The 27486-nt window shown below is 45.7% G+C and overlaps 6 protein-coding genes across 6 annotated transcripts; 1 reads left to right on the plus strand and 5 right to left on the minus strand.

Moving 5' to 3' along the window:
- Positions 1-1350: 1350 nt before the first annotated feature.
- On the minus strand, positions 1351-3615 carry RhiXN_10727 (uncharacterized protein; the record flags this gene model as incomplete). Its single annotated transcript, XM_043330543.1, has 10 exons — positions 1351-1671; positions 1721-2164; positions 2218-2284; positions 2337-2506; positions 2596-2715; positions 2764-2908; positions 2958-3044; positions 3076-3176; positions 3232-3293; positions 3357-3615. The coding sequence occupies 10 exons, from the start codon at positions 3613-3615 to the stop codon at positions 1351-1353; spliced, it is 1776 nt and encodes a 591-aa protein (XP_043185888.1).
- A 111-nt stretch (positions 3616-3726) lies between these two features.
- Positions 3727-5003, minus strand: RhiXN_10728 (uncharacterized protein; the record flags this gene model as incomplete). The annotated part of the gene is made up of 5 exons (XM_043330544.1): positions 3727-4141; positions 4200-4359; positions 4413-4576; positions 4662-4698; positions 4751-5003. 5 exons carry the CDS (start codon positions 5001-5003, stop codon positions 3727-3729), a joined length of 1029 nt encoding a protein of 342 aa, XP_043185889.1.
- Positions 5004-5548: 545 nt separating this feature from the next.
- RhiXN_10729 (coatomer subunit beta) lies at positions 5549-6888 on the plus strand (the record flags this gene model as incomplete). The annotated part of the gene is made up of 6 exons (XM_043330545.1): positions 5549-5732; positions 5788-5949; positions 6121-6227; positions 6278-6389; positions 6468-6574; positions 6625-6888. 6 exons carry the CDS (start codon positions 5549-5551, stop codon positions 6886-6888), a joined length of 936 nt encoding a protein of 311 aa, XP_043185890.1.
- Positions 6889-9707: 2819 nt separating this feature from the next.
- RhiXN_10730 (uncharacterized protein) lies at positions 9708-11052 on the minus strand (the record flags this gene model as incomplete). Its single annotated transcript, XM_043330546.1, has 2 exons — positions 9708-10309; positions 10371-11052. The coding sequence occupies 2 exons, from the start codon at positions 11050-11052 to the stop codon at positions 9708-9710; spliced, it is 1284 nt and encodes a 427-aa protein (XP_043185891.1).
- A 203-nt stretch (positions 11053-11255) lies between these two features.
- RhiXN_10731 (Retrovirus-related Pol polyprotein from transposon) lies at positions 11256-19730 on the minus strand (the record flags this gene model as incomplete). The annotated part of the gene is made up of 3 exons (XM_043330547.1): positions 11256-12435; positions 12493-19600; positions 19661-19730. The coding sequence occupies 3 exons, from the start codon at positions 19728-19730 to the stop codon at positions 11256-11258; spliced, it is 8358 nt and encodes a 2785-aa protein (XP_043185892.1).
- A 653-nt stretch (positions 19731-20383) lies between these two features.
- On the minus strand, positions 20384-24989 carry RhiXN_10732 (Retrotransposable element Tf2 protein; the record flags this gene model as incomplete). The annotated part of the gene is made up of 2 exons (XM_043330548.1): positions 20384-23718; positions 23780-24989. 2 exons carry the CDS (start codon positions 24987-24989, stop codon positions 20384-20386), a joined length of 4545 nt encoding a protein of 1514 aa, XP_043185893.1.
- Between the last annotated feature and the right edge of the window lie 2497 nt (positions 24990-27486).

A 27486-nucleotide genomic window follows, 5' to 3' on the forward strand; every position in this document is an offset into this window, starting at 1 on the left:
AATAATATTATGACCATTTTGCATGATTAAATGTGTATACATGCAAGTGCAATGAGGAAATAAAGTATAAAAGGTCTTGTAGCACCACCAGTTTCCAATATAGTAATGTCCATGCCCATATTTGGATAGAGCAAGTATGATTACTCTAGTTTGCACTATTCACTATTGGCAATTAGGGTGCATGTCTAAGTATTCATTCCATAACATTAGGGGTCCAAACTACTTAGTTGTTCTGCTGGAACCTGTCTGTGAGGTAGACAGGTAAATCAACTTGGTGATTCCAAGCAATTTCCCTGCTTTATATATACTCAAGAACTACTAATTACAAATGGAGAGTGTGAGAAAGAAGCATAGGTTGAAATGAGAAGCTTGCTGCAGGCTGTGCAGAATGTGGATGTATAAGCGCCCTTGGCACAGCATCCATCAAAAAAGGGATTGCTACGTATGTCTAAGTAGACTACGTAGACGCGTAGATTGCGTAGACACTCCCCATCTATGTAGAAACTATAGTAGCTCTACGTAGAGCTACCTAGAGCTATGTAGATGGGAGTTATCTAGGTAGACATAGGTAGATGCGCGCTACTTAAGTCTAGGTAGATCTAGGTAGATTAGCAGAGCATGAGTCTGGGTGACCTCCAGTTGCTATGTTCTCCCAAATTCACTGGTGTAACTTTGGGTCTTACATTCTCAGTCAGGCTAAGCTATCTATTGTTCAACATCTTGCAAAGTTGTGATTATGCTTACACACAAATTACATACAGCTTGTTCATGCCCGGCCCATCATCCACTGGAAACTTGGAGGCACGTCTGCTGTGAGACTGAGTAGTATGAGTACATTACATAAGCAGTACGAGGTCAATACGGAGTAAGAATATTTGCTTGCCATTGTACACTGTGTAGTGGGACCTTTGTATCCACCCATTGTGTACAGAAAGACAGCTTGTATTATAACCAATTTAATCAACCGTATGATCAGTCAACAAGGTAATGGAACAATAGGTCAGATAAACAAAACAACATTACGAGAAGATGCTAAGCTGATAAATCAACATGTTCAAGCATACCCAGAGAATTAGGATAAAAGAGAAGAAAATGTTAGGCAGTGCAAAGAAGCAGGATGGTGAAACGGGATAGAACCGGGTTAAATAGGGGAAAGGGTTTGCGTTGCATGGGCCGTTTAGCTACCTGATTGAAAAATTGAGCAAGAAACAACCCGCGTGTATCAAGCAGACACTTACCCTTTTTTGCTTGAGCACGCCTGGTTAGTAGTTGCTGTAACTCCCCATCGTCCTATCCCTCTGAGTTTCCGTAAGGTCGTTGCCGTACTTGTTGTGGTTGTCACCAAACTCGTCAGTTGAATCCTGCCAAGAGTTGTTTTGAGGTGATTGAGGGCGGTTGTTGGGAGGGTGCGGCTCTGAGATGTACCCTGGTGCTGGTAATACCACCGTCGTTGAAGCTACCGCCCTGCGGATACTTGCGTTGGTTGTGGGTGTTGCAGGCTCCGCCAGACAAGGAGTGATCAACGCGGCACGGCATTCCTGTCCTTGCGTCCATGACAATTGTCCTGGAGCAAATGGGAGTCATGGTGGTTGTAATTAGAACGCTGCGGGCCAATCTGCAAGCAATAGTCCCAACCGCCTTGGCCCTGACGCTCATTGCGGTTGTCAAATTCTGGTATTCAAGCGCTGTGAATACAAGTTCCAGTTGGCGCGATCCTCACGGTTATCACAATAATTGTAGTTTGGCTGAATTCCGCGTGCCCCGACTGGTCATTCCAGTCCTGTGGATGTTGACGATTGCCGTTATTGCCAAATCCTTGGCTATAGCTGCCGCGCTGAGAATAAGAGTCTGGGCCTGACGTGGGTCTTGGTTTGGGTGGTACTCTCGGTTGTTGTCCTGACAAGGCAGGCTGCGCTCTGAATGACCGTTCCGGGTTTCCCAACGCTCCCGGTTGAACGTGGTCGCGGTCGTTGCTCTGTTGATGAGATCGGCTGTGCTCTGGCTTGTAGCCACGATTGTCGTGGTTGTAGTGGCTGTTTTGCCTCTTGGGCGTATTGTTGGCAGAACCTCCATGTGACAGTAGCCTGTCCTGCTCGGCCCAATCTTCCCCATCCTGCTTGAATCCTTGGTTGACACCAATCTGTTGAGTGTTATCCATGGTGGCCTGCTCTTCTTGCCAAGCTGCAAGCCCTGTTTGCTAGGAGCGTTGCTCCGTACATCCTTGCGGCGTAATACATTCTTATTGTCCAAAGGGATTGCCAATTTGGAGGCACTGCTGTGTTTGCTTTGCAGTGTAGTTAATAGAAACGCTCCAGTAGACTCATAGAGATACTTACAAGGCGCGTGCAAATAACTGATCTTGAATTAGTGCCCAACGTCCTGGCAACTCACCCAGAAACACCGCGTGACTTTCCAAGTGAGTGTTATAGGCCTTTTGCTGGGTCTCAAAATCAAGATTGCTCCTCACACGGACACCTGTGTCCCATTCCTCGACAAGGAATTGAATCTGAAAGCAAGTTAAGAGTCCAGAGCCAAGTGAGAGTAATTCCAGAGACTTATGATGGCGCAGCTGAAGCAAATGAGTTCCCAGGTGACTTTTTTGAAGTATTGAGGGAACTGAGGACCGATATCCTTCTTGAACTTAAACAAATTTTCGTTCAGGAAGATTTGAAGGAGCAGGTGCTGGAAATACCCGGTCCCTGGCTCCAAATTGGGCTGAATCCACAAGATTAGCTATTGATGCGACATTTCAGCTTAAGTTACCTTCATATGCAGTGCCCCAGTTTTCAGTTGCTCGACTTCCTCCTTCACCTCGGCACGGCTCATCTGAGCATTGAAGAAAATATTTGACGTGATCCACCATGTGATCTCGAGAATGACTACGCCAGGCGCACAGGCAGTCGTCAAGCTGGGGCAGAATAAATCAATGTCATGATAACTCCTATTTGATTACTCACATTTTCCACGTGAGCCGGAGCAATTGGATAGTCATTGGGGTCAACTTCGATTCCTTTGCATGCAGCGGTCCAAGCTTTGAGTCAACGCTGGTCAATAATTTTGATATCAGTCTCGTACATTCCCCTGCTGGCCATGATAGCAATGAACAAGCGACCCGCCCATTGTAGTACATGTTTCTCAGGCCCGTGAAAGTCTTTGAGCCGCCCACGACTGCCGCTCTGTTGGTGAGATGTTGAGAATTATTTGGCGTAGTAACTACGGGCACCCACATACCTTGTGCGTGTCTATTGGTTTGTCTTCATCACCTTCCATCCCGCCCTCGTCCTTGTCCTGAGCTTTAAATAAGAACCAGCACAGAAGTGAGTAAGAGAAACTAAAAATATTTTGCATAGACTCACCGGGAGCTTCATTGCCTTGCAATTGTTGACTGGTATGACCATTCCCTCCCCCAACATGTTGGTTACCGCTGGCTCCCCGTTTACTCCTCTTTTGTTTGGCACTAGACCTCTTGGATTTGGAGCAAAGCAAAGCTCCGGAGCTAGAAGGGCCGCTTCTGGTCGAGTTCAACGATACATGTTGTTGTTGGTTGTGCTGAGCGGCGTTGGAGGGAATTGGCTGGGAGTTCTGCCTTGGAGGCTCTTCCCGACCCCCCAGCATTTTGTTGCGCCTTGGCTGAGCTTGGAACTGGCCATGTTGAGATGTTGGGCTGGATTGCTGTGCCGGCGCTGCTGAAGGATGCCAATACGGGAGAGAAGATCCCAAGGGCGATTAGGTGAGGTGCTTGATGGGCGGTGGAACCTGAGCCGGAAGGTCCTGAGCCGGAAGGTCCTGTGGGTCCTGTGTTGTGGTCAAAATGGTTGCAACCGGGGGAGGTGCCTGTGAGGGTGCCCAATTGGGCGGAGGGGGTTGTTGGTAGGAATGGGAGCCCGAAGGGCCAAAGGGCAGGTTGGAATTGCGGTCAGGGGGAGCGGGAGCTCCCAACTGTCCCCAAGGTTCCAACGGGTACAATGGCTGAGCTTGCGACAGTGGAAACTCTGACGGGCAAACAGGCTGCCCAGTGGTTGTGACCAGACGTGACTGCGCCGCGGCAAAGGACCCCGAAGCTACTTCGGGTGCATGAGAGTTCGGTTGTTGTATGACCAACTTGCTTGCCCTGATTATGCAAGGTTTGAGCCTTTTGCCGCTGTGAAACACAATAAGTTGGAATCATAAATGAGACTTAAGTAGTCAATATCACTTACGTTGATTGAGATGCGCGTTGTGGGAGGTTCTCCAATTGCAACAGGTTGTGAGGACCATTGGGTGGCTTGGGCTTGAAGAGATTCGTAGCCGTGTTAGATTTTTGAGTCTTGTTACCTGGCGGCAGGGCTGATTCGGCTGGTGGGGTCGCTAAGCCTTCACCTTGAAACATGAAGCACCGTGAATGGACGTTAAATGAATAATAATGGGCACACATACCGGAACGGGTTTGCGAGGAGATGGCTCATTGTTGTACTGGCCTATCTCCTCCTTGTGGATACGAGTATTGGCTGGGGCACCGAACAGCCTTCCTACAAAGATACTTGCATCTCGTGTCTTGTCCTCAGAATGCCAGTTTCCGTCAGGGCCAAGTAGTTTTCTTCATCTTGTCATAGTCCAAATCCAGGTCAATTGGTCGACCATTGCGCTGGACTAAAAACCAGAGTAAGCGTTGGCGCTGCCACTCCTCGAGTACAACGCCGTCATTGATGGGGTCGTTGGCTGTATCACGTGTGAGTTTCCCATCGATCAACAAGATGTTCATCAAACTTACTTGGTTTGGGTTGAGGCCCGGGGTGATCAAATTGAGCATAGGGACCCTTATCATCCTCCTCAATAGGAGTTAATAAGCGGCGACTACTTTTGGACAATATGGCCGCCGGCGTGACGGGCTCTTTTCCTTTCCCTTTCCCCTCAGACACCTTTTCAATTGTTGACGCGGACGTTTTTCTTTGTTTAAGGGGCGGGCTTGGAATCCCCGTCTTGGCCGTCGGTGGCCGTGCGCTGGGCGACAAAGGGGCATCCATTGCGGCAGCGGCCCGCTTCTTCTAGACGGTCTTCTTGCGTTCAAAGTTTTCCCGACAATCTGCAGGCTTTTTGCGGGAAGCCCCTTCATAGTTTGCTCATATATTAGCTATGATTCCATAGTGCATATAGTTGATCCAAACTCACAATACAGTTCACCCTTCTGCAAGGGGGTCTTTGTCCGCTCACTACGCCTAAGTTGCGGTTCAGCTTCCGACTCCAAACCGTCATTGAGTTGAAAGTAACAATATGTTGCAATCGCTGAGATGGTGGTGAATTGAGACAAGTCTTTTTGAACATGGGGAAGCCGTTTTATAGTATATTTTCCGAAACGCAAAGGAGAGGTACCAGCGGTAGAAACCACTGTCCCTGTCCAGAGTCCTTTGAGGCCAGCCAGATCTCTTTCACGACTACGATTATGCCTCACCTGCACCAAAAAAACCCCTTTCATTGTTCAAAATGTCCACGCACGTTCAAAACAAGGAATGCAATGTATATTCACTATGGAATGCAACATTGGAATATTATCAATGTCTACACAAGCTGCATGCCCTTACGCCGTATCAAAGCCAGTCCCCTTGCCTGTCACATCTGCGGTCATATGTTCAGGAAGATATCTGCGGTCAAAAAGCATATTTTGAATACCCTTGACTGCCATAAGAAGCGCGACCAGGAAATTCACAAGTTGAACCGGACAAAAGCTGTAGGAAGTGAACCCAATACGTATGACGGTGAGTTCATTCTATGCAAACTCATTACAAATGCTCAGCTCACTTACCATATCAGAGGACAATGGACCGGATATCGATTATAAGCTGGTAGACGTTCAGGATGTGGAGATGCAGGGCGGAGGCCAATTAGGCAACCAGGTGCCAGGATCGGATGCAGCAGACCAGGTACCAGAGCAGCCAGGATTTTGGCTCCCTGGGCCTGACAAATACAATTTTTGTATGTTTGTCCCGGAAGACAAGAGCAATGCAACTACAAGCTCAACTGGCGCCCTGCAATATGATAAGAAACTGCGCGTGTGGATTGAGGATTACCCAGTGAAGACGGTTGGGACACCTATTTGAATGGCGACAAAAGAAGAAATGTTGAAACACGTACTAGGAGTTCCAGGGGATATAGGAGAACTTGCCAACCCCAATAACTTTGAGATAGCGGAATTCTTGCTAGAGAGCCGCCTCAGTGTTAAGGAGCGGGAACAATTTCTTAGACTGAATAAGGTGCGTGTAAACATACCTTGTAGCTGATTTTTGCTTATTGATTCGCATAGATTAAGGGACAAATGCCGTGGTTGTCGAATTATAAGTTGATGGCGGACGTGGATAAACTGCCGTGCCGTTCTGGATGGCGATTCAAAGTTTATCAGCTGGATGGCCCCAAAGGTACTGAAAAAGTAATCTTTTGGTATTGAAACACGGCGGATGTGTTCAAGGAGCTCTTTGCGATACTTGCACTGAAAGACGAGTATCATTTCCGCCCCGAGCAACATTATGCTGGTCAGAAACCAGGAAAGCACAACCGCCAATACGGAGACGCCAATGCATCGCAAGCGTGGTGGGACCTTCAGGTTAGTCCGGCCCTGATTCTGGGATAGTATTAAGACTTACCAGCTTAAAGCAAAAGTTCAAGGACAAATACGCGACCATGGGAAGATACATCATAGCGTCAGATCAGACACCCTTGACGGGATTTTGTGGGAATAAGAAGGCTCACCCGGTATACTTTACAATCGCAAACTTACCAAAACATATCCGGCGTGCTCATTCAAACCGTGCAATGGTTTTGATTGGGTATCTTCCCATACCGGACCTTGACTGCAAACCAAATGACAACAAGGCGCGAGCCATGCAAACAAAGCTCTTCAACACATGTATGCTGTAAGGAGCACGTGACCCCGGGACACGGCCCCGAGGCCCCCGAACCTTACACACTATAAAGAGAAATCAAATACATAATATATTTCATACCGCAGTAACAAACAAGCCCGCAGTAGCTGCGGACGTTAATGATAAGATATAATGAAATAAAGCCTTAGCACAAGTGCTAGGCCAAGAATTGGAATAAGACTGAATGATACCACACGCAGGTATATGCAACAGCAGAATACCCGTGTTGAAAACATATAAAAAGACCTATCAATAGTTAGCATGTAGACTCACAACTTTGTACTTTAATACTTTTAATTCAATTGACTTCGATAGCCAACTCGCTTGACTCTAAACTCTGGTTTACTATTGTCTCACTCGTATTGATTCACGCAAGGTTGTTTATTACATTTGATTACTAACATTACAGTTACCGTACGAATTCTACAACCTTACATTTTTTGGCTTACGTTTGTTCAATCAATTCTCGAACCCGACGACTGATCACCGGAGGAGGAGAGATACTGTTGGACATATAATTAGTTTTGGACATTAGATAAGTACTTAAGAACACATTAGAACACTCACATTTGGAATTAGCTACCCAAATGTCAAACACAGGACAAGACGGAGCTCCCACCGGGCACGCTGACAATGCGCCCTCGGTAGGACCTAGCGTTAAGCCCAGGTTGGCCTCAAGAATGAGCACGGCCTGCAAAGTCCCCCTAGAGTCAACGCCAAAGGCATCCAGAAAGGCTACAAAAGGCAAAAGCTCAGCGCATACAACGGAGAGCAAAACTAGCCGGCCGAGTTCCAGGGCGTCAGGAGCATCCTCAGTGGAACAAGGGGGAGGATACAGTGTTAAGAGTCGTGTAAGTACAGGAGTAAGAAAGAATTACTATATACAAAATGTATATGAGAATAACTAAGAACTAGTATTAAGAATCAGAATATATGCACAGAATATATGCACAATATAGGCTAGATTATCAGGAATAACAACTCCTAACAAATAGTCTAGCAACTATGAAGTGCAGGTGGTTGGTTATGTATAGTACCTTAGACTAATGTTACTTAAGCCTAAGTGACTAGGGGTATGTATACCTAAGGTCTCTGGGATAGTACCTTAGGTAAGAGAGTTACCTGACTAATGTACAGGATTTATAGGATTTGCCTAATAAGTATAGGACTTATATATGCTTAAGTAAGACTTAAGACTTATGGGGTTTACCTAAAATATATCTAGGATTTATGAGATATTGTAGATAAAGCTATCTACAATATAAGGGGTATGGTGGATTGAAACACTATCACTCAATCACAACAATCCTTACAGTATCGTTGCACTATACTCAATGTTGAACTCAACAACTGTGACAGTCAAGGGGCACAGGGTCGCAGTAAGTACACTAATAGGTTACCCTGTGTCTGTTGGGACTGGCCTATGGTCTTAGTGCGCCAAATAACCTCCTATGCTATTTACAGTGAGTCAATCACTAAAGTAAATGCGCAGATAAGCTGTTAAAGGCTTGTGTGTATATGTCAATATATAAGAGTGGATAAATGGATGCATTAGAAGCGTCTTCACAGGGTCCTTTTATACCCTGAGAAGGCGCACAAACAAGTATATACATGATTGATACCAAGAGGGGGTACAGGAGGTATATGTGGCAACTGAAACACTTGAGGGAGCCAATACTTTGGTACATAGTAAACAAACAACAGATCCTAATATTTGCCCCAAGGCAATGTTTGCCCCAAGGCAGTATTTACCTGTGTGGGTCCTTAGATGTCCCAAGGCTAAGTGTTTCATCCTTGGAGTAAACAGTCCCAAAGGTAGGATACCTCTGCATTGGGTACTTACAGTAAATGGGGCATAACTCAGCCAAATGTTGTCCGTTTTGGGAGTTTGACCCAGCGTTCTGGAGCGCACAAACATGCGCACCTAAGCGCAAGTGATTCGGCAGTGTGAGATGCCCGGGTGATGGAGAAAAGGCGCATTTAGTGCGTCGGCGCTTAAGGGCTGATTAAGCGCCGGAGCACTTGCCTATGCGACAGGGGGGACCCTGAATATTTCTGTGTGTAGCCACAAGATAGAATCTTGAATAATAAATGCTACAAACAAGAGAAATATTACTTGTTACTGTTTATCTACTCAGCTGAATTTATATATATTTAAATGAGTGAGAAAACAGCATATATGCAAAAGGCATTGCATATTAAGGGTATTCCTGAGCTTTGTAGGTTTTGTAAAGGTCACTATTGGATAGAGGGACCTTGAAAACCTTAATTCGCATCTTTATCTCATTTATTTACTGTGAGATTACTAGTGTAATTAATAAAATAAGTACAGATTAAAGAAGAAATGTCATATCCATAACATATCCCCCCCAATCTGGACTTATCCTATCAAGAGATGGCTTCCTAATTAAAGGTTTGATGCTAATTGATTATACCCCTTGAAATTGGAATTAAATTCCTTAATTTTATTGCTAAGTCTTAAGGTGTCGGAGCCATGGGCGCTTAAGGCTTAGTCACCCGCTCTGAGTCTTCAGTTGGTGCAGGGTATTTACTTGTTGTAATTATTACAAGGTCAAATCCGAGGCTTTTGACTTAGTTAAAAGTGCTATCAATATCTATCGAATCGTGGCTATCGATCGATACTAAGTGTGGTGGGACGTTCACACGAATAAGGGTCGAATTCTTAGCGACGATTATTTAGACGAGTCAAAAACGATCAGATTCGCGAGTAGAGCATTAATGGTTGCAGAGTACAGGAAAGGAGGTGCTGAAAGCACGGATTGGAGGTTACAAGGCTAAAGGCGACGCTGACTACTAGTTAGAGGTTACAGGACGAGTTTGAATGACATGGTTAGCGTTGATTTCGATACCTCCGCCAATGTTGAAGTCCATATCTCCTTCGGTCCTTAAGTCGCGGGCGCGAACCTCGTGCCAATGGTCTTCCCATGAAAACGGAGGCGTGTGCTGCTGTGGTACGGAGGGCCACTCAGGAGGTCCCAGGTCGGCGACGGGCTGAGGTTCTCCAGGCCATTCCCAAATAGATTTGACGAAGTCGGCGCTGAAGGACGGGGGTGCGGGATCGGCGTCCTGTACAACGGCCACTTGCGCAAGCTGCTCGGTAAGAGCGTTGACGTCAAGCTCATAGTTGCTGCTGTTGGGAGGTGCAGGGTACTCGCCTGCATTGCTTGCGGCGTGCAAGGGCTCAAACTCCGGCGCAGTGAATGAATCGCCGTATTGCTGTCCCAGCCATTGGATTCCGTGGGACTCAGGGATGACGGGAGGCTCGATTCCCCAAGCGGCGTAGTTGAAGATCTGTTCCGCAAATTCTTCCAACGCAGGCGGCAAAGAAACTTCAGTTGGCGGCGTAAGCGGGCCCAAGGACTCATCGTCGGCGTTGTAGTTGTTGATAGGGAATCCTGTGACACATATCCTTGTATATTCAGTGCACATATTAATTCTATGCCAAATTCTGCTTACCCGCATCTGATAAATTGTCTTCAGAGCTATCAATGACAGGGTGCCCGTGTAGACGACACCAGAAGCGGTGTGCTGATACGCAAGCAGGGGAACCACGAATGTACCCAACATGAGCCAGGTTGCTGTAATGGTTCTGCTTGGTAGCATTAATAATGATGGAAAGCGCGTTGAGACAGATGACATAGAAATTGTTGTGGTGGACTTGGCGCTGTAATTCATGGAAGGTGTCAAAGGGGAAGTGGTAGAGATCGCAAGTGAAGCAGATAGGACGAGGGATGTATGGGAAGTTGATCTCTTCTAGCTTAGAGGCATAATCATAATTGCCCCAAGGATCATGGCGATTCCATCCTGTGGGTTGAACAGCATCCCCAAAGACCTGGAGAGCATGGTAGTAGGCCCCATGGAGAGCATGGGCAAGGTCAACACCTAGGAACCACTGGGGAGGGTGATCATCAGCCATGAGGAACACCTCAACATCTGGCATAGCATGAATGCGCCGCTCCAGAGGGTCAGGATGGTTTTCTGAGTAGGGTGAAGGGTGATCATTGTGGCGGTTAGCATAAATGTAGTATAAGTTGCGGACATGATTAGCCTCAATAATACCTGTCTCAGGGGAGAGAGGCACATCATTGCGATAGGTGGTGAAGATGGGGAAGCAGTAGAAGCTTTGAGCAAAAGACATATTGATAGAGTACTGAGTAGATGTATTCAGTGTGAGTGGGATGGCAATGGAGAGAGTTGAGTGAGAGCATTTATACAAAATTCATCCTCCATAAGATAGGTTTGACTTAGTGCTTCAAACGTTGAGTATGTCGTTATTTCCTATCTTGGAGGATATGACCGGTTTAGTTACACCTGTGGTACATGGAAGAAGCCATGTGGAGCTTAGAACTCCTTCTTCTTCCTGTGATTGGGATGGATAGTGGAGCCAGAGGTTTGCTTCCATTCTTTGATTACTTCTGGAGCATTCCTTAATTCTTTCTCTGTCCTCCATCTATCATGTTCTGAGCTGTACCCAAGCCAACGGATTTTGTACTGCCTAATTCTCTTGTTGCCTTTCTTTATTGTCCTTTCTTCTACTATCCTTTCCACCTCATATTCAGGCATCTGTTGGAAGTCTTCTCTAGGTATATTCTGAGTGGGTCGGCTTCCAAACTCTGGGGGTGATGCCTTGTAAGATTCCAAGTGTGCTATGTTAATGATTGGGTGTATGCAATAGCTAGCAGGTAATCTTATCCTATATGCTACTGGTGATATGCTTTCCATGACTTCAAATGGTCCTTCATAACGCATATTTAGCTTATTCCCTTTCCCTGACTGATGTTTGAGTAAGTTTAAGGAATGGGGATTGATTAAGACTAAATCTCCTGGCTCAAAGGTAACATGTGTCTTGTCAGAATTATAGTATTTCTGTTGATAATTCTGAGCTACTTTGAGAGCGTCCTTAGCTAATGATCGTGCTAATTCCATGGATTCCTTGAATTCTTCAGCTGTTTGACTTTCTTGGGCTGGTCTTGGAATGTTCTCAGAAGTGAGAGCCAGTAAGTCGGCTGATGTTAGAGGCTGGAATCCGCGGAGTAGGAAGGCTGGTGTCTGTTGTGTGGATGTATGCACACTTGTATTGTATGAGTGCGCAAATCCTGATAGAAGCTTACTCCAATTGTCCTTAGCTGGGTTAGTGAATACTCTAATAGCCACTTCTGTAGTTTGATTAAGTATCTCTGTTTGTCCATCACTCTGAGGATGATGTGCAGTGGTGAGTGCTTGCCGAATTCCTAACATACTAACTAAGTGACCCCAAAAGGCTCCTGTCCATCTAGCATCTCTATCAGTGATTACTTGCCGAGGTAAACCATAGTGACACCATATGTGATCATGGAACAGTTGCGCTGTTTGTACTTCATCTATCTGAGTAGTACATGGGATGAAATGTCCATACTTAGTTAGTTTGTCCACAATAACTAGGATAGCGTTGTAGTTGTTACTTGGTGGAAGATCCATGATGAAGTCCATTGATACTACTTCAAAGGGTTGCTGTGGAATAGGTAAAGGTTGAAGGAATCCTCTGGGTCCATGCCGTCAATGTCCTGCTTTCTGACAGATATCACAAGTGTGTACATACTTCTGAATGCTTCTAGCCATCTTAGGCCAATAGTAAACAGAAGCAATTCGATGATATGTCTTAGCATAACCAGCATGTGCTCCTTGATTGAGGTTATCATGATTTTCCTTCAATATATCTACTTGTAGATCCCTAGGTACACATAGCCGATACTTTTCCTGGGAATCTATAAAGTAGATCAATCCATTATCTCCTATCTGGTATTGATGGAAGGGTGGATTGAGTGGATTGTGGTGCGACTTGAACTCTTCCATCACTTGCTTAAAATGGGAGTCCTTCTTGTATGCTTCTATGAACCTTGTGATTTCTTCTGAGTTTATTGATATTTCCACAGAGTATGAGATAGTTGTTTGATAAGATACAGCTTCTGTTGGTGTGGGTATCCACTTCTTGATGGGCTTCTGGCTATTTCCAATTTTGTAACTCTGGGTGAATGCGCTTGCAACTCCAAGAAGTTTCTCTTCAAAACGTTCATTTATCTCCTTGTAGAGGTTTCTTAATGGGTCTTCCTCCATATTGAGCTTGAGTGGAGTCGATTGATCTGCCAGAGGGCTGGTATGATATGGGGTTCTCCTCCTAAGTCTTGAGATAGGATCTGCATTGTCATGTACTCTTCCTGCGCGGTGCACAATCTGCATTCCTGGGTAGGCTGAGAATACTAAGCCCCATGTCATGAGTCTTCTGTTGACATTATTGTAAGTCTTGCTCCAGGTGAGAGCGGCGTGATCTGTGATAGCAACAAATTCAGCTCCTTCCAAGTATACCTGAAATTTCACAAGTGCTTCCTTGAGGGCTAATGCTTCGCGCTCTGTTGGGGAGTAGTTTCTTTCTGCTTCTTTTAGAATCCTTGACCAATAAGCAATGACTCGCTCCACTTGTACAGTTGTTTCTTCAAAGTCTTGCTTATCCCATGTATCCCCCCCAGTCACGTCGTCTCTCTGCTTGGAAGCAGGAATTGTCATTCTGGGAACTGGGTTTCCTTTGTCATATTCCCCCCTTAAGTACTTGTATGCCTTTGTCCCCTTTAGGTCTTTTATCTTGATGGATTGGACTTGCTGTAATATTCCTCCAAGGCCATAGTTGCATGCATCTGTATATAATCTGTATGGTTTTCCAATAATAGGATAAGCCATTACTGGAGCAGATGCAAGGGCCTCTTTAGCAAGTTCAAACGCTTGTTGTTCCTTTTCCTCCCAAGACCAAGCTGTTCCTTTCTTGAGAAACTTGAACAAAGGCGCTACAATCCATGAGTAGAAGGGAATATAGCTAGAGAAATAAGTCATCATCCCTAGGAAAGTCTGTAAAGTAGGAACATTTTTAGGGGGTTCCAACTCTAAGATAGCATCAACTTTTTCCTTATGGGTTGATAGACCTAATCTTGATACCTTCTGTCCTAACAATAGTAGTGATTGGTATCCAATGTGACATTTCTTTGGAGATAGGGTGATTTCAGCTTCTTCAATAGCTCCTAAGACTTGATCTAAGTGATTGCAATGGTCTTCAAACTCAACACTATAGATCACTATGTCATCAATATATACCAGGGCAAATTGCCATAGAAATCTTGAAAGTATCCTATTCATGACACGCTGGAATTCTGCTGGTCCATTCCTATATCCAAAGAGTAGTTTGGTAGGTTGCCAATGGCCGTTGTGACATCTGAAAGCAAGTTTCTCTCTGTCTTCCTCCTTAATGGTTAGCTGAGTGAAACCAGCTAGCGCATCTAAGGTAGTAAGCCATTGAGATCCTTCCAAGGCATGCAAGATGTCAGTTTGTTTTGGTAAGGGATACTCATCTGGTACAGCTACTTCATTGAGACGTCTGTAATCCACACATAGTCTGGGTTTACTGTTGCAATAGACTACTATAACAGGAAATCCCCAAGCACTCTTGGATGGCTCAATGACTCCAAGTTTAAGCCATTCCTCAATCTGCTTGTCAATGACTTCTCTTTTAGCTGGAGAAGCATGGTAAGGGGTTAGAGATATTTCTTTAGTTCCTGGCCTTAGTCTAATTTCCAGTTGAGTGTTATGAGTACCAAGTCTACCATCTAATCCAAAGGCTAACTCATGCTTGCGCAAGACTTTTTCTAGTTTAGCCCTTTGATTAGGAGTGAGATGTTCTGAGAAATTAACTTCTTGAAGGAATCTATCTGAAGGGACAGGTTCTGGGTCAGGTACTTCAGCAGTCTTGGGTCCTCCTTCAGGCGACTTCATTAATTCCTCTTCTTGTGCAGTAGGCTTTTCTTCAGCTTTCCTCTGCACCATGGCTTGTACTAAGGTAGCATACTTGATAATGCTGTCTTTTTCTTCCTTAGTAATGTCCTTTTCCTTTGCAAGGTATTCATTGGGATCATGCATATATCCAAGAATTTCTCCTCCTTGCAATCTTAAAGGATGTTCTGATAGGTTAGAAACCTGAATCTTGGGATTGTTCCTATCTATCAGGCAGTCTGTTATTGCAAACAGATGTTCTTCTTGTCGATGGGAATTGAAGGATCTGTCCATAAAACCAGAGGCTTGACCTTCCTTCCATGTTGTCTTGACTTTGATGAGCTTGATGGTATGCGCTGGGATAGTAACTGTCTCATATACTTTTACTTTGACAGTATTAGGAGGTAATTTCCTATGTTGAAGTCGCTTCTTGTAGGCCTTCTTAGAGATCTTGATTTTTTCAGAATTCTTGATGAATCCTTGTGCAACTTCAACCATAAAGGTGTTACCTTGTTGGTCAATTCTTGGGCTGGAATCTGATTCTTCCACAGGAATAGAACGTCCTGTATCCCCAAAAACTATCCTTGTTCCATCTCCATTCCTAACTAATGAGAGTTGATACTGGGATGCAAAGTCTGTTCCTAAGATAAAAGGCGTGTTCATGTTAGGAACTATATAGGCTTCTACAATCATTTTAACTAATCCTTGTTCAGTATCAAAAATGATAGGAAGGGAAATATACTGTGATAAGCTACTATTCCCAGTAACTTGAATTAACTTGAGTTTTTGTCCAATGCGCACTCTAGGTGATGGATCTAGAGTTTTAAGTATTGACTCATTAATGAGAGTGATCTCTGATCCTGAGTCAAAGGTGATGCGCTTCTTAGGTCCATTACTTGTCTGAAGCCATCCTTTGATGATGGTGGCTTTGGATCCAAAGAAGGCAGTTCCTGGTGGTCTTGACATTAATCGCTTGAGAGTGATTTCTTCTCCATTCTTGGCAGTAGCTGTATGACTACTAGCCATTTTCAGTTTCTTATTAAGGCTCTTCCTAGTGGGGAGCTTGGGTTGTACATATCCAGAAAATACAGATGAATCAGATTCCTTACTGCCCTGGTCAGCAGAGTTAATACCCTGGCTGACAGTGGTCCCCTCCAGACCATGCTGTTCCTCCTGGGATCCAGAGCTGGGCTTAGCGCTGGAGGTAGAGACAGCCAATGACTGAAGGGGCTTATGAAAATCCTGCTCTTCCTCAGAAACAGACTCTTCTTCTTCAGTGTTGTATTCTGTTTCATCAAGGTAGGCTTCATCACAGAGATCTTCATAAGCTTCCTGGGCTTCCCATTCATCATCATCTGCTTGTGCCATATGTGATCGCACAAATCTGGAGTTCTTCTTGGCATGCTTACAGTCTCTATCCCAGTGCATCATACTTCCACAGTGTCTACAAGGTCTAGCTTTCTTGTCTTTAGGAGTTTTACCTTTAGATACTGTAGAGTCATCCTTAGGGTATTTTGGTGGAGGATTATTTTGATGCCATCCTACTGGTTTAGATCCTGCTAAGTGTGAGCGCGCACTTGGCCTAGGGAGCCTGTTTCCTTCTAGTCTCTTGAGAGTAGATTGCATCTGGTGTAGTTGACGCTGTATGTCAGAGTTATGAGAAGAATCTTTTCCCAAAAGGTCCTCCTCATGCCATGCAATCTTGTCAAGGAAGTCTTCCCAAGTGACTATTCTTGAGGTGTCTATATGCGTGGTCCAGGACTTAGGAGCACCATTCATGATTTCAAAGATTAATTCAGAGTCAGTCCAGTCACTGACAATAGTGAGAGCTTCCATCTTCCTGATGACATAGTCTTCTGGGGTCTCTTCTGAATGATCTTTATCCCTGAACCTGATGCGCATGGCTTCATTCTTGCTTCTATTCAGGAAGGTCCTATTCATGAAGTGGATAGTGATAGCTTGCCTAAGTGCTGGCCAATCTTCAGTTATAATTCGCCTATAGTCCTTATCTAATGCATTGAACCATCTAAGAGCTCTTCCTGTGAACCTGAGAGGAATCTGCTGTCCAAGCTGAATTCTGGTGTAGCTACTATACTCAGCTATGTTGTTGATGGATGTCATCCAGCGCGACAGCTTCTTAGTATCTCCATCCCATTCTGGGATTATGTCAGGTTTCAGCTTAGTATCAAAATGTACAGGAGCTGGATTGAAAGGTCTAGCTCTAGCTGCATTTGCTTGAGCATATGGTTCATTTCCTGGATCTTCTGGGTCGTTGGGAGGTCCTCCTCCATTTCTTCTAGGTGGGTTGTTCCTTCTTCTACCAGAGTTATCAAAATCTCCATTATCGCTATCATATGGTGGGTCATTTCCTCCTCCTCCTTCAGCTAAGGGAGCTAGTCTATCTCTAAGTTGATCCCTAGGAGGTGGATCATTAAACAGCTCACTAAACCTTCTAGAGGAGACCATACGTCCTACAATATGAGGAGGTAACCTAGTCCTGTCAATAGGTGGTGCTGGAGGTACTTGAAGTTGTGGGACAGGTGCTAGTAGAGGGGCTAAGAAGTTTCCTCTCCTACTCATATTAGCTTCTTCTCTAGTAACTGGTGCTGGCTGCTCCTGTAAGTAAGGTAAATTGGTATGGATACTTAGAGGAGTTCTTCTTGATTCAGGAGAGGAGGTAGGTCTCCTGTGGGCACTTTCAGCTAGTCTAGAGGAGCGCTCTTCTGGGATTGTAGATACTCTGGTAAAGGATTCAGCTGGTATAGCTGGTCTTCCTGAGGATCGCCGATTTGCTCCCAAGGAAGATCTGCAATTAATAAAGTCAGCATGTGGAGGTGGATCTCTAAGAGGAATACTTGGGCCTGCAAGGCTAATTCTTCTAGCAGCGTTGCTTAAAGGTGGATTATAAGGTATATTACTAACATTATCTTCTTCTAATTGGCTCCTAATCCTGGGAGTAGATTGTGCTACTGGAACTTGTATGGTGTGTGTAGCAGCACTTGAGACAGAAGTAATAGAATCAGCAGGAGTAGCTGGGGCTATTAGTTCTGGGGCTACTTGGTCTCTTCCAGTTGATGATTCAGAAGAACTTAAGCCATCTATATTTCCATCTGAAAGATTGTTGATGTAGTCTTCAAGGGCTTGTATATTGAAAGGAGGTATAGCTGAAGGTTGTGCAATAGGAACACTAGCATTACCTCTAGGTGATGATGGTAAGGTTTCTTCTGAACTAGTGGAAGGGACTACAGTGGGTCTAGGAGTAGGTGGTCTAGGTCCTAGAGATTTAGAGGCTTCTCTCCTAAGTCTCTCAGTCCTTTCTAAAGTAGGTGGGACTTGTAATGTTACATGGGGTGACTCCTCTAGTATTCTTCCTAAGGGTATAGATCTAGAGGAAGAAGTAGCAATAGAGCTAGGAGGAGGTGGTAAAGGTTCTGAGGGAATAAGTGAGGTTCCATTATCAGGCCCTAAATACCTAGGTTGCATAGTAACAGTAAGAGAGGCTTTGGATGAATGAAGACTACTAGGAGGTTGTCCTGGAGGAGTGCTACTGGAAGTGTGCAGGGTTACAGTTGGAGGAGAAACTTGAGGTTCTGGAAGTAAAGGACTAGCAATAGTAACTTGACTTGTGGGCTTGATAAGACTCCTTAGTAAGTTTTCTTGAGCTGCCTCCTGTGGAGTGACAGAAGAGGCTCTAGAACTTTTGGGCACTAACAGGGTCATATCTTGCTTAAGTTGTAGAGTCCTATCCCTAAGGTGTTCTTGTCCAGGTTCTACCTCACTGAGATGTCCTGCTGAGATGACTGGGGAAGGTGGTCCAGTCTGAAGTTGTCTACCAAGGATCTCATATAGCTTCTGAATGAAACGCTCCATCTGATCCCTATAAGTGACAGCAGCTACTTCAAAGGAATGGGAGGTGAATAAGCAGTCATGTTCTGGCCATTCAGGAATGGGCAATAGCTCCTCCATGTCATAGACGCTATGAACAGTTCTCTTGATTAGTTTATTCAGGTCTATGTGTAACTTACCATATTCAGGCCAATGGTTGATTTCTTGAGCAGGAATTAACTTGGTAGTAATGCAACATGTAGGTCTAAAGGTTACTACAGTATCTAGTAGTTTGAAGTAGTGAGAAGCCCATTGCTCACAAGAAGGTGAGGGGTAGCGATTCTCATGGGCTGGAGGTATCTCCACATGATAGAATACTCTTCCTAGCTGCCTGTAGACTTTCCTAAAACTATTAGCTTGAGGGCTCTTCCTACACCAAGAGGTCATTTGGGTACAGTCAGGCTGATAGTTGAATTCTCCTGGTGATTCTTCATTTAAAGGGTATAAGGTAGTGGAAGGAGAATAAGGTAGGTACTTCTGGATTGCTGGGTCATTAGTAAAAGACCTATCATTAGGATCCAGTAAGGCAGCTTGAGTTTCCTTATGCTTAGATATGTGGGCTTCAGAAGTCTTTCCTTTAGATCTTTTAAGCTCATGAGAGTTCATAGGCTCAGAGGGCTGAGGTTTACTAGAGGAAGGTTCCAACATCTCTATATCAGGAAGTCCAAATACAGGTATCATCCTCTGGAAGGTAGCTGGGCTAGTCTTATGACCAAAAGGTGAAGGCTTCCTTATAGAAGAACTTGGCTTAACTAGCTTGTTTGCTTCCTGAATAGCTTCATATTCCAAAGGAGACAATCTTGGAGAGTGTCTGGATGATGACTTATGAGAGTGAGGTGATATCCTTCTTGAGCTACTAGGTCCTGCTTGAGGGTCTTCCAGGGCTGGCATGGAAGCATGTGGCTTGATGGGTGATTCATAGGGTTGGCTAGGTTGGGGAATCACTAGCTCCTCAGGAGAGGATTGCTCAATAGAGTACCTAGTAGGTCCAAAAGGGTTGTTGGGACTATCTGTAGGTATGCTGTCTCCAGGAAGCACAGAGCTTCTAGGGGTACTATGTCTAGGCATACCTTCTCTTGAAAGTCTTGTGTCCCAAGGGGTCCTATTAGAGGATGCAGGTCTGCTTGATCTTCTAGACATAAAAGAATGTTAGTAGAGTACCACAGTTAGAATGTATATACAAAGTATGAAAGCTTGTACAAAAGATTACAGGTAAGAATTTGTCATGAGCCACTGTAAGGTGGTCACACACTAGTGGGGATGGGCACTTAAGGCCGTAACTAATACAAAACACTGCTGACTAATCTACTAAAATAGGCTATACTAATACCGCTTAAGGCGGCCTACTACTTCTATACTATTGCAAGGAGGCCTTAGGCCTAGGAGGTGTGGTGAGTAATAATAGGGGAGTGACTTCTGAAGGTTAAGGGGCCGGTTACTTAGCTGGCTGGGTGTCCTCCTCAATGAGTTTGAGACGAGGTAAAATCGACTTGGTGTCTCCAAGCGATTTCCCTGCTGTATATAGACAAAGCACACTATCTACATGGTCTGTGCGCGTGAGAGAAAGAAGTAGCTAAGACAAATGAGAAGCGTGCTGCGGGCTGCGCAGAAGCGTGGATTTCTCCTAAGCGCCCTTGGCACGGCATCTCGGCGCGGCATCTCGGCATAATAAGCGCCGAGATCACGTGATCGAAAAACAAAAGATATTAAGTCCGTAAAAAATACTAAAAATATCAGAAAAAACGTGCGAATCCAATGGTATATGTTAGGAGGTTATGACATTGCCCCCCCCCTTAAAGGCTCTTGGCGGAGTCACGAGCCTTTTTCAGTTGTGACTTGTTGAAACGTTGAATTTCCTCCTGGCTGTGCTCCAAGAGTTCTTCTGGTTCCCAAGAATTGTCCTCTGGGCCGTATCCTTTCCACTTGATCAGATAGAACCATTTCCCTTGTTGCCTTTTTGAGTCAATGATTTGTTCCACTTCATACTCTTCTTCCCCCTCAATTGTCTCTGGAGGGGGTCGTTCTGGAAACGGTTGGCTAGGGGACTCATGAACTTTGGACAATAGTCCCACGTAGAACACATCGTGGATTTTCAGAGTTTCCGGCAGCTTTAGGCGGTATGCATGACTGGAAATCTTCTCTAAGACTTCAAAAGGGCCTAGTCTCCTAGGATCCAGTTTATTGGAGTTGGTCCTGAGTTCCACGTTTTTTCCATCTAGCCAGACCATTTCACCGATTGAATATTTGGGGATGGTTCCTTTATCCCTAGTCATTTTTTCCTTGCTCATCCTGAGGGCGGACTCCGCTTCCTTCCATTCATTGGCCAAGGTGTCTGCTAATTGGTCTGCTTCTGGTACATTGGATGGTACGTTGGAGGGGTTCATCACCGGATTTTTTCCATAGACCAATTCAAAGGGTGTTTTTCCTGTGGACGCGTGTCTGGCGTTGTTGTACGCATATTCTGCCAGAGGTAGCCACGTAGCCCAGTCTGAGTGATCCGCGGCTACGTAAGAACGGAGGTAGAATTCAATGAACTGGTTTACCCGTTCCGTTTGTCCGTCAGATTCTGGGTGGTAAGCTGAGGAAAACAATGGTTTGATTCCCAACCGTTGATAGAGGGCCCTAAGGAATTTTCCTGTGAATGTGGTACCTCTATCCGAGATAGTCCTGACGGGTAATCCGTGCAACTTCCATACGTGCATGACAAATAGATCCGCCAGACCCTTGGCTGTGACTTTCTTTGAGGTCGGAATGAAGTGTCCAAACTTGGAAAATGAGTCAATGACCACTAGGATTGCGTCGTGCCCGTTTGATTTGGGAAACCCCGTAATGAAGTCGTATGAGATGGTGTGGAAGGGGAATGGCGGGACTTCTAAGGGTTTCAGGGAGATAACAGGAGCGTGCGCACGTCGGTTGGCTTGGCAGGTGGGACAACATTCTACCCATTCCTTGGCTGTAGACTTCATTCCTGGCCACCAGTAGCTCCGGCTCAGGAGTTCAAGGGTTCTTTGCTGACCCGGGTGTCCTGCTAGGGGGGAGTCATGGAATTCTCTGAGGAGTCTTTCCTTTAGGGGCTCATTGTCCGGGATCACCAGTTTCCCTCGGTACCATAGGAGGTCCTCTTCCCAGTCGTAGTCTCTATAAGCCTTCTTTATTGATGGAGGGGCGTTATCAGCATCTTTGGTCAGGAACTGGATGATAGGTTCCAGGGAGGGGTCTTCCCTCAGTTTAGAGCGTACTTCTGTAACGATTTCCAGCTCTTCTTCCAATGTGTTTGCAAAGACCTCTGACGGTAACATGACTTCGGGTTCTTGGGCGGTATCAACATAGTCCGGTTGTCTGGACAAGGCATCTGGCTTCCCGGATTGCTTTCCTGGGCGGTAATGTATCTCAAAATTGAAATCGCTCAGGAATATGCGCCATCTAGCATGCCGTCGGTTAAAAGTCCTTGCCTGCATCCAATATTCCAGGTTCCTATGATCTGTAAACACCTGGATTGGTCTGTCCGTTGCCTCTAGGAAGATCCGCCATTCTTCTAATGCCTTGATTATGGCTAGGAGCTCCTTATCATGGGTGTCATAATTGGCCTTGGCACCGGAGAAGGATTTAGACATGTAGGCTACTGGGTGTAAACGGTTATCTTCCCCTCTCTGGCTGAGAATTGCTCCCATGGCTACTCCTGATGCATCTGTTTCTAGGTAGTATGGAAGTTTGGGGTTGGAATGGATTAAGACCGGTGACCGGGTGACAAGAGCTTTCAGTTCCTGGAATGCCACTTCTTCTAGGTCACCCCATGACCAGGGGGTTTCCTTTTGTGTGAGGTTGTGGAGGGGGCGTGCCACGGAACTGAAGTTGGGGATAAAGCGGCGGAGGTAATTCACAAATCCTAGGAATCCCTGTACCTGCTTGACTGTCTTGGGCTGAGGCCACGATGTAACTGCCTCAATCTTCTTCTGATCCATGGAGAATCCAGCAGGGGAGATAACAATGCCCAGGTAATCAACTGTTGTGACGTGGAAATAACACTTTGACAGTTTGCAGAACAGCTGGTTCTTCATCAATCGGGACAGTACTTCTTTGACATGGGCCGGGTGTTCTTCTGGATTTTCTGAGAAAATGAGGATGTCGTCCAAGTAAATGACCACCGTTACGTCAATCAGATCCCTAAAAAGGTCATTCATGAAGTGTTGAAACGCTGCCGGGGCATTTGTAAGTCCAAAGGGCATGACTAGGTACTCAAAGAGACCATATTTGGTTCTAAAGGCTGTTTTCCATTCGTTGCCTTCTTTGATCCGAACATTGTTGTAACCCCATCGTAAGTCCAACTTGGTGAATAACTTGGCGTTCCGTAACTTGGCCATAAGGTCATCTTGTCTGGGAAGGGGATAGACGTTTTTGTGGGTGACGTCATTCAACTTCCTATAGTTGACTACCAGCCTGAGAGATCCATCTGCTTTTTTCACAAACATTACTGGGGCACCTGCTGATGAAGTACTGGGGCGAATCTTGCCCGTGGCTAGCTCTTCATCAATATGTTGTTTGAGCGCCTTGGACTCCGCATCAGTCATGCCATATATGGGACCAGGAGTTAGTTTGGCGTCCGGGACAAGGTCTATAGAGATGTCATACTCCCTATGTGGAGGGAGGACCTTGAATTCTTCTTTGCCAAACACTTTAGCAAATTCATGGTACTGAGGGGGAAGGTCTGCTAAAGGGTCTGAATCCGCTTCTTCTTCAGAGGCGATTTGAGCTTGTTCAGGGAAGGTAACTAGTCCCTGTTGCCAATCAATCAAAGGAGCTTCTGCCGTTAACCATGTCATGCCTAGAATAGCCGGGGTGTTGCCTATGGGGCAAACAAGGAAAGGAATGGTGTGGGGGTGGCCATTGGCCAAGACCGCGAGTTGAACCTGGTGCCATATGCAACCAGTCTGAGATATAGTACCATCTAACATTCTCACAACTCGTGGATTTTCGAGTTGGGTTTTTGGGATTTTATATTTTTCCACAATCGCGGGGGATATGAAGTTCAATGTGGCTCCTGAATCAATCAGGGTTTTGAGGTGTTCCGTCGGGAAGTCGTGCAGTTCAAGATTGATAAATAATAAGGGTTTTTTATTCGAGTCCAGAGCTAAAGACACAAATTCACAATCCGATACATGCACATCTATTTTTGGGGCCAGGGGCTTGACGGTAGTCCTTGGCCTCAATCTTTTCCCGACCCTTCTTCTTCTGCCACCTTGGCAACCTCCTTGATTGTGGCCTTCCATCCATTTGGGCATTGTTTGATGCCATGCCCTTTTGTCCGCACTTGACGCAGAGGCCAGACGCGCGGCGACGGTCTCGTTCTTCCGGAGTGACGTAATTGGGGTCCTCTGATAAACGGACCCTGGTGGTAGTGGTGGAGGTAGAGGTGGTCGTGGCGACCGGAGCCTTGGTGGGAGCCTTCTTAGGGCGGTTTTCCTTGTTCTCCCAACGAGTGTTGTCAATTTTGACCGAGGCGGCGAATATGGCCTCTAGGTCATTGTCGGGAATGTTGTCCTTGGTGGACAGGAGTTCTTTCACCTTCCAGTGAAGACCGCGCGTAAACTGGGCAATGTACGCCTCAGTGTTCCAGTCTAGTTCCGCCATGAGGTTGCGGAATTCTGTGACGTACTCAGACGTGGTGGTGGTCTGAGTTAACGCGGCGATCTTTCTGGCGGCCGCCCTCTTTGCATCTGGGTCGGCAAAGGCTTCTTTGAACTTGGCTGTTAAGGCCGGGATGGTGATTGGAGGATTCCCCTTGCCCTTGATGATGGTTCCGATGATGGGGAGGGCCCAGTCGGCGGCCTTGTCTGTCATGTGGTATAAAATCCATACCACCATCTGTTCCTCTTCATCAAACTGATCCCTGTGGAGGGCAACCCAAAGGAGCATCCGATCAAGCCACTGTGTGGCCTTCCTTCCCCTGGTGTCTCCCTTATAAGGGTCCGGTAACTCCATTTTGGGCCGCTTCACTGAAGACCCGGAGTCGAAGGGGGTGAGGGAACTGAGGGAGCGTTTAGGCGTTCCCATAGGCTCCTTTTTGGGAGCTCTTCTTGGCTCCTCTTCTTCCTCGGAATCAAAACCTGTGCCTCTTGAAGGGCGGAAGGGGGCCTTGAGTCCAGGCCTAACCGTTCCTGGAGTGTGCGCTTCTCCCCCTGTATGGGTGGGGGGAGTGATAGGCCCAGTCAATGGGCCAGGCTTGGCTTGGGCTCCGCCCTGGTCCTTGTCTCCAACAAGGTCGTTGGTCTCCTTGCATATGGCTTTGAGCTCAGAGAGCTGTTGGCCTTGAGTGTGGATTTGGGCCTGCAAGGACCCGACTTGGCTGGTGAGGGTTTGGATAGCCTCGAGGAGAGAGGCAAGGGTCGGCTCCGGTTCCATTCCGGGCAGGTGTTGCGGAGGGGGTGATGGGCCGCGAGAGGGTGGTTGGGAGCGGGCTGCCACGGAACGTTGACTGGAGCAGCTGGTAGGACGGGAGTAGGGGTGAGGGACGCCAGAGCGTGTGGATGGAATAATGGATACGGCGTGGGGAAGATAGGTGCCTGATACAGGACTTATGAGCGGTTTTTACGCAGTATGTATACGCTAAACCCTTGCGTCAAATACCTAGCGTTGGACAATCCCTACAACAAATCAACAGATCTGGCGATCGTGATATGAGCGGGTTTTTTGCAAGCGGGTACTTCAGCTGACTAGGGTCGCTAACTGCAGAGTTCCGGCGAAACTCGTGGTATGCGGGGGATTAGAACTCGTCTGCCTTGTAGCAATTTGGTACTACGTGGGGGTGGGGGATTTTTGATTATTATATCCCACAAAGTAGCCCCGATCACGTGATTTCCCTCGTGCTAGTACAGGGAGTCTTCTCCTTGTTGATCAAGCCTACAAGCAAGTTGATTTTACAATGTTGTGAGCCACTGTAAGGTGGTCACACACTAGTGGGGATGGGCGCTTAAGGCCGTAACTAATACAAAACACTGCTGACTAATCTACTAAAATAGGCTATACTAATACCGCTTAAGGCGGCCTACTACTTCTATACTATTGCGAGGAGGCCTTAGGCCTAGGAGGTGTGGTGAGTAATAATAGGGGAGTGACTTCTGAAGGTTAAGGGGCCGGTTACTTAGCTGGCTGGGTGTCCTCCTCAATGAGTTTGAGACGAGGTAAAATTGACTTGGTGTCTCCAAGCGATTTCCCTGCTGTATATATAGACAAAGCACACTATCTACATGGTCTGTGCGCGTGAGAGAAAGAAGTAGCTAAGACAAATGAGAAGCGTGCTGCGGGCTGCGCAGAAGCGTGGATTTCTCCTAAGCGCCCTTGGCACGGCATCTCGGCGCGGCATCTCGGCATAATAAGCGCCGAGATCACGTGATCGAAAAACAAAAGATATTAAGTCCGTAAAAAATACTAAAAATATCAGAAAAAACGTGCGAATCCAATGGTATATGTTAGGAGGTTATGACAGAATTAAAGATAACCAACACTATGCCCTGCGGTGGTCACCAATGTTAAGAGTTGTGTAAGTACAGGAGTAAGAAAGAATTACTATTTACAAAATGTATATGAGAATAACTAAGAACTAGTATTAAGAATCAGAATATATGCACAGAATATATGCACAATATAGGCTAGATTATCAGGAATAACAACTCCTAACAAATAGTCTAGCAACTATGAAGTGCAGGTGGTTGGTTATGTATAGTACCTTAGACTAATGTTACTTAAGCCTAAGTGACTAGGGGTATGTATACCTAAGGTCTCTGGGATAGTACCTTAGGTAAGAGAGTTACCTGACTAATGTACAGGATTTATAGGATTTGCCTAATAAGTATAGGACTTATATATGCTTAAGTAAGACTTAAGACTTATGGGGTTCACCTAAAATATATCTAGGATTTATGAGATATTGTAGATAAAGCTATCTACAATATAAGGGGTATGGTGGATTGAAACACTATCACTCAATCACAACAATCCTTACAGTATCGTCGCACTATACTCAATGTTGAACTCAACAACTGTGACAGTCAAGGGGCACAGGGTTGCAGTAAGTACACTAATAGGTTACCCTGTGTCTGTTGGGACTGGCCTATGGTCTTAGTGCGCCAAATAACCTCCTATGCTATTTACAGTGAGTCAATCACTAAAGTAAATGCGCAGATAAGCTGTTTAAGGCTTGTGTGTATATGTCAATATATAAGAGTGGATAAAATGGATGCATTAGAAGCGTCTTCACAGGGTCCTTTTATACCCTGAGAAGGCGCACAAACAAGTATATACATGATTGATACCAAGAGGGGGTACAGGAGGTATATGTGGCAACTGAAACACTTGAGGGAGCCAATACTTTGGTACATAGTAAACAAACAACAGATCCTAATATTTGCCCCAAGGCAATGTTTGCCCCAAGGCAGTATTTACCTGTGTGGGTCCTTAGATGTCCCAAGGCTAAGTGTTTCATCCTTGGAGTAAACAGTCCCAAAGGTAGGATACCTCTGCATTGGGTACTTACAGTAAATGGGGCATAACTCAGCCAAATGTTGTCCGTTTTGGGAGTTTGACCCAGCGTTCTGGAGCGCACAAACATGCGCACCTAAGCGCAAGTGATTCGGCAGTGTGAGATGCCCGGGTGATGGAGAAAAGGCGCATTTAGTGCGTCGGCGCTTAAGGGCTGATTAAGCGCCGGAGCACTTGCCTATGCGACAGGGGGGACCCTGAATATTTCTGTGTGTAGCCACAAGATAGAATCTTGAATAATAAATGCTACAAACAAGAGAAATATTACTTGTTACTGTTTATCTACTCAGCTGAATTTATATATATTTAAATGAGTGAGAAAACAGCATATATGCAAAAGGCATTGCATATTAAGGGTATT

Source organism: Rhizoctonia solani, chromosome 14 (assembly GCF_016906535.1).
Source record: "Rhizoctonia solani chromosome 14, complete sequence".
Classification (NCBI taxonomy): domain Eukaryota; kingdom Fungi; phylum Basidiomycota; class Agaricomycetes; order Cantharellales; family Ceratobasidiaceae; genus Rhizoctonia; species Rhizoctonia solani.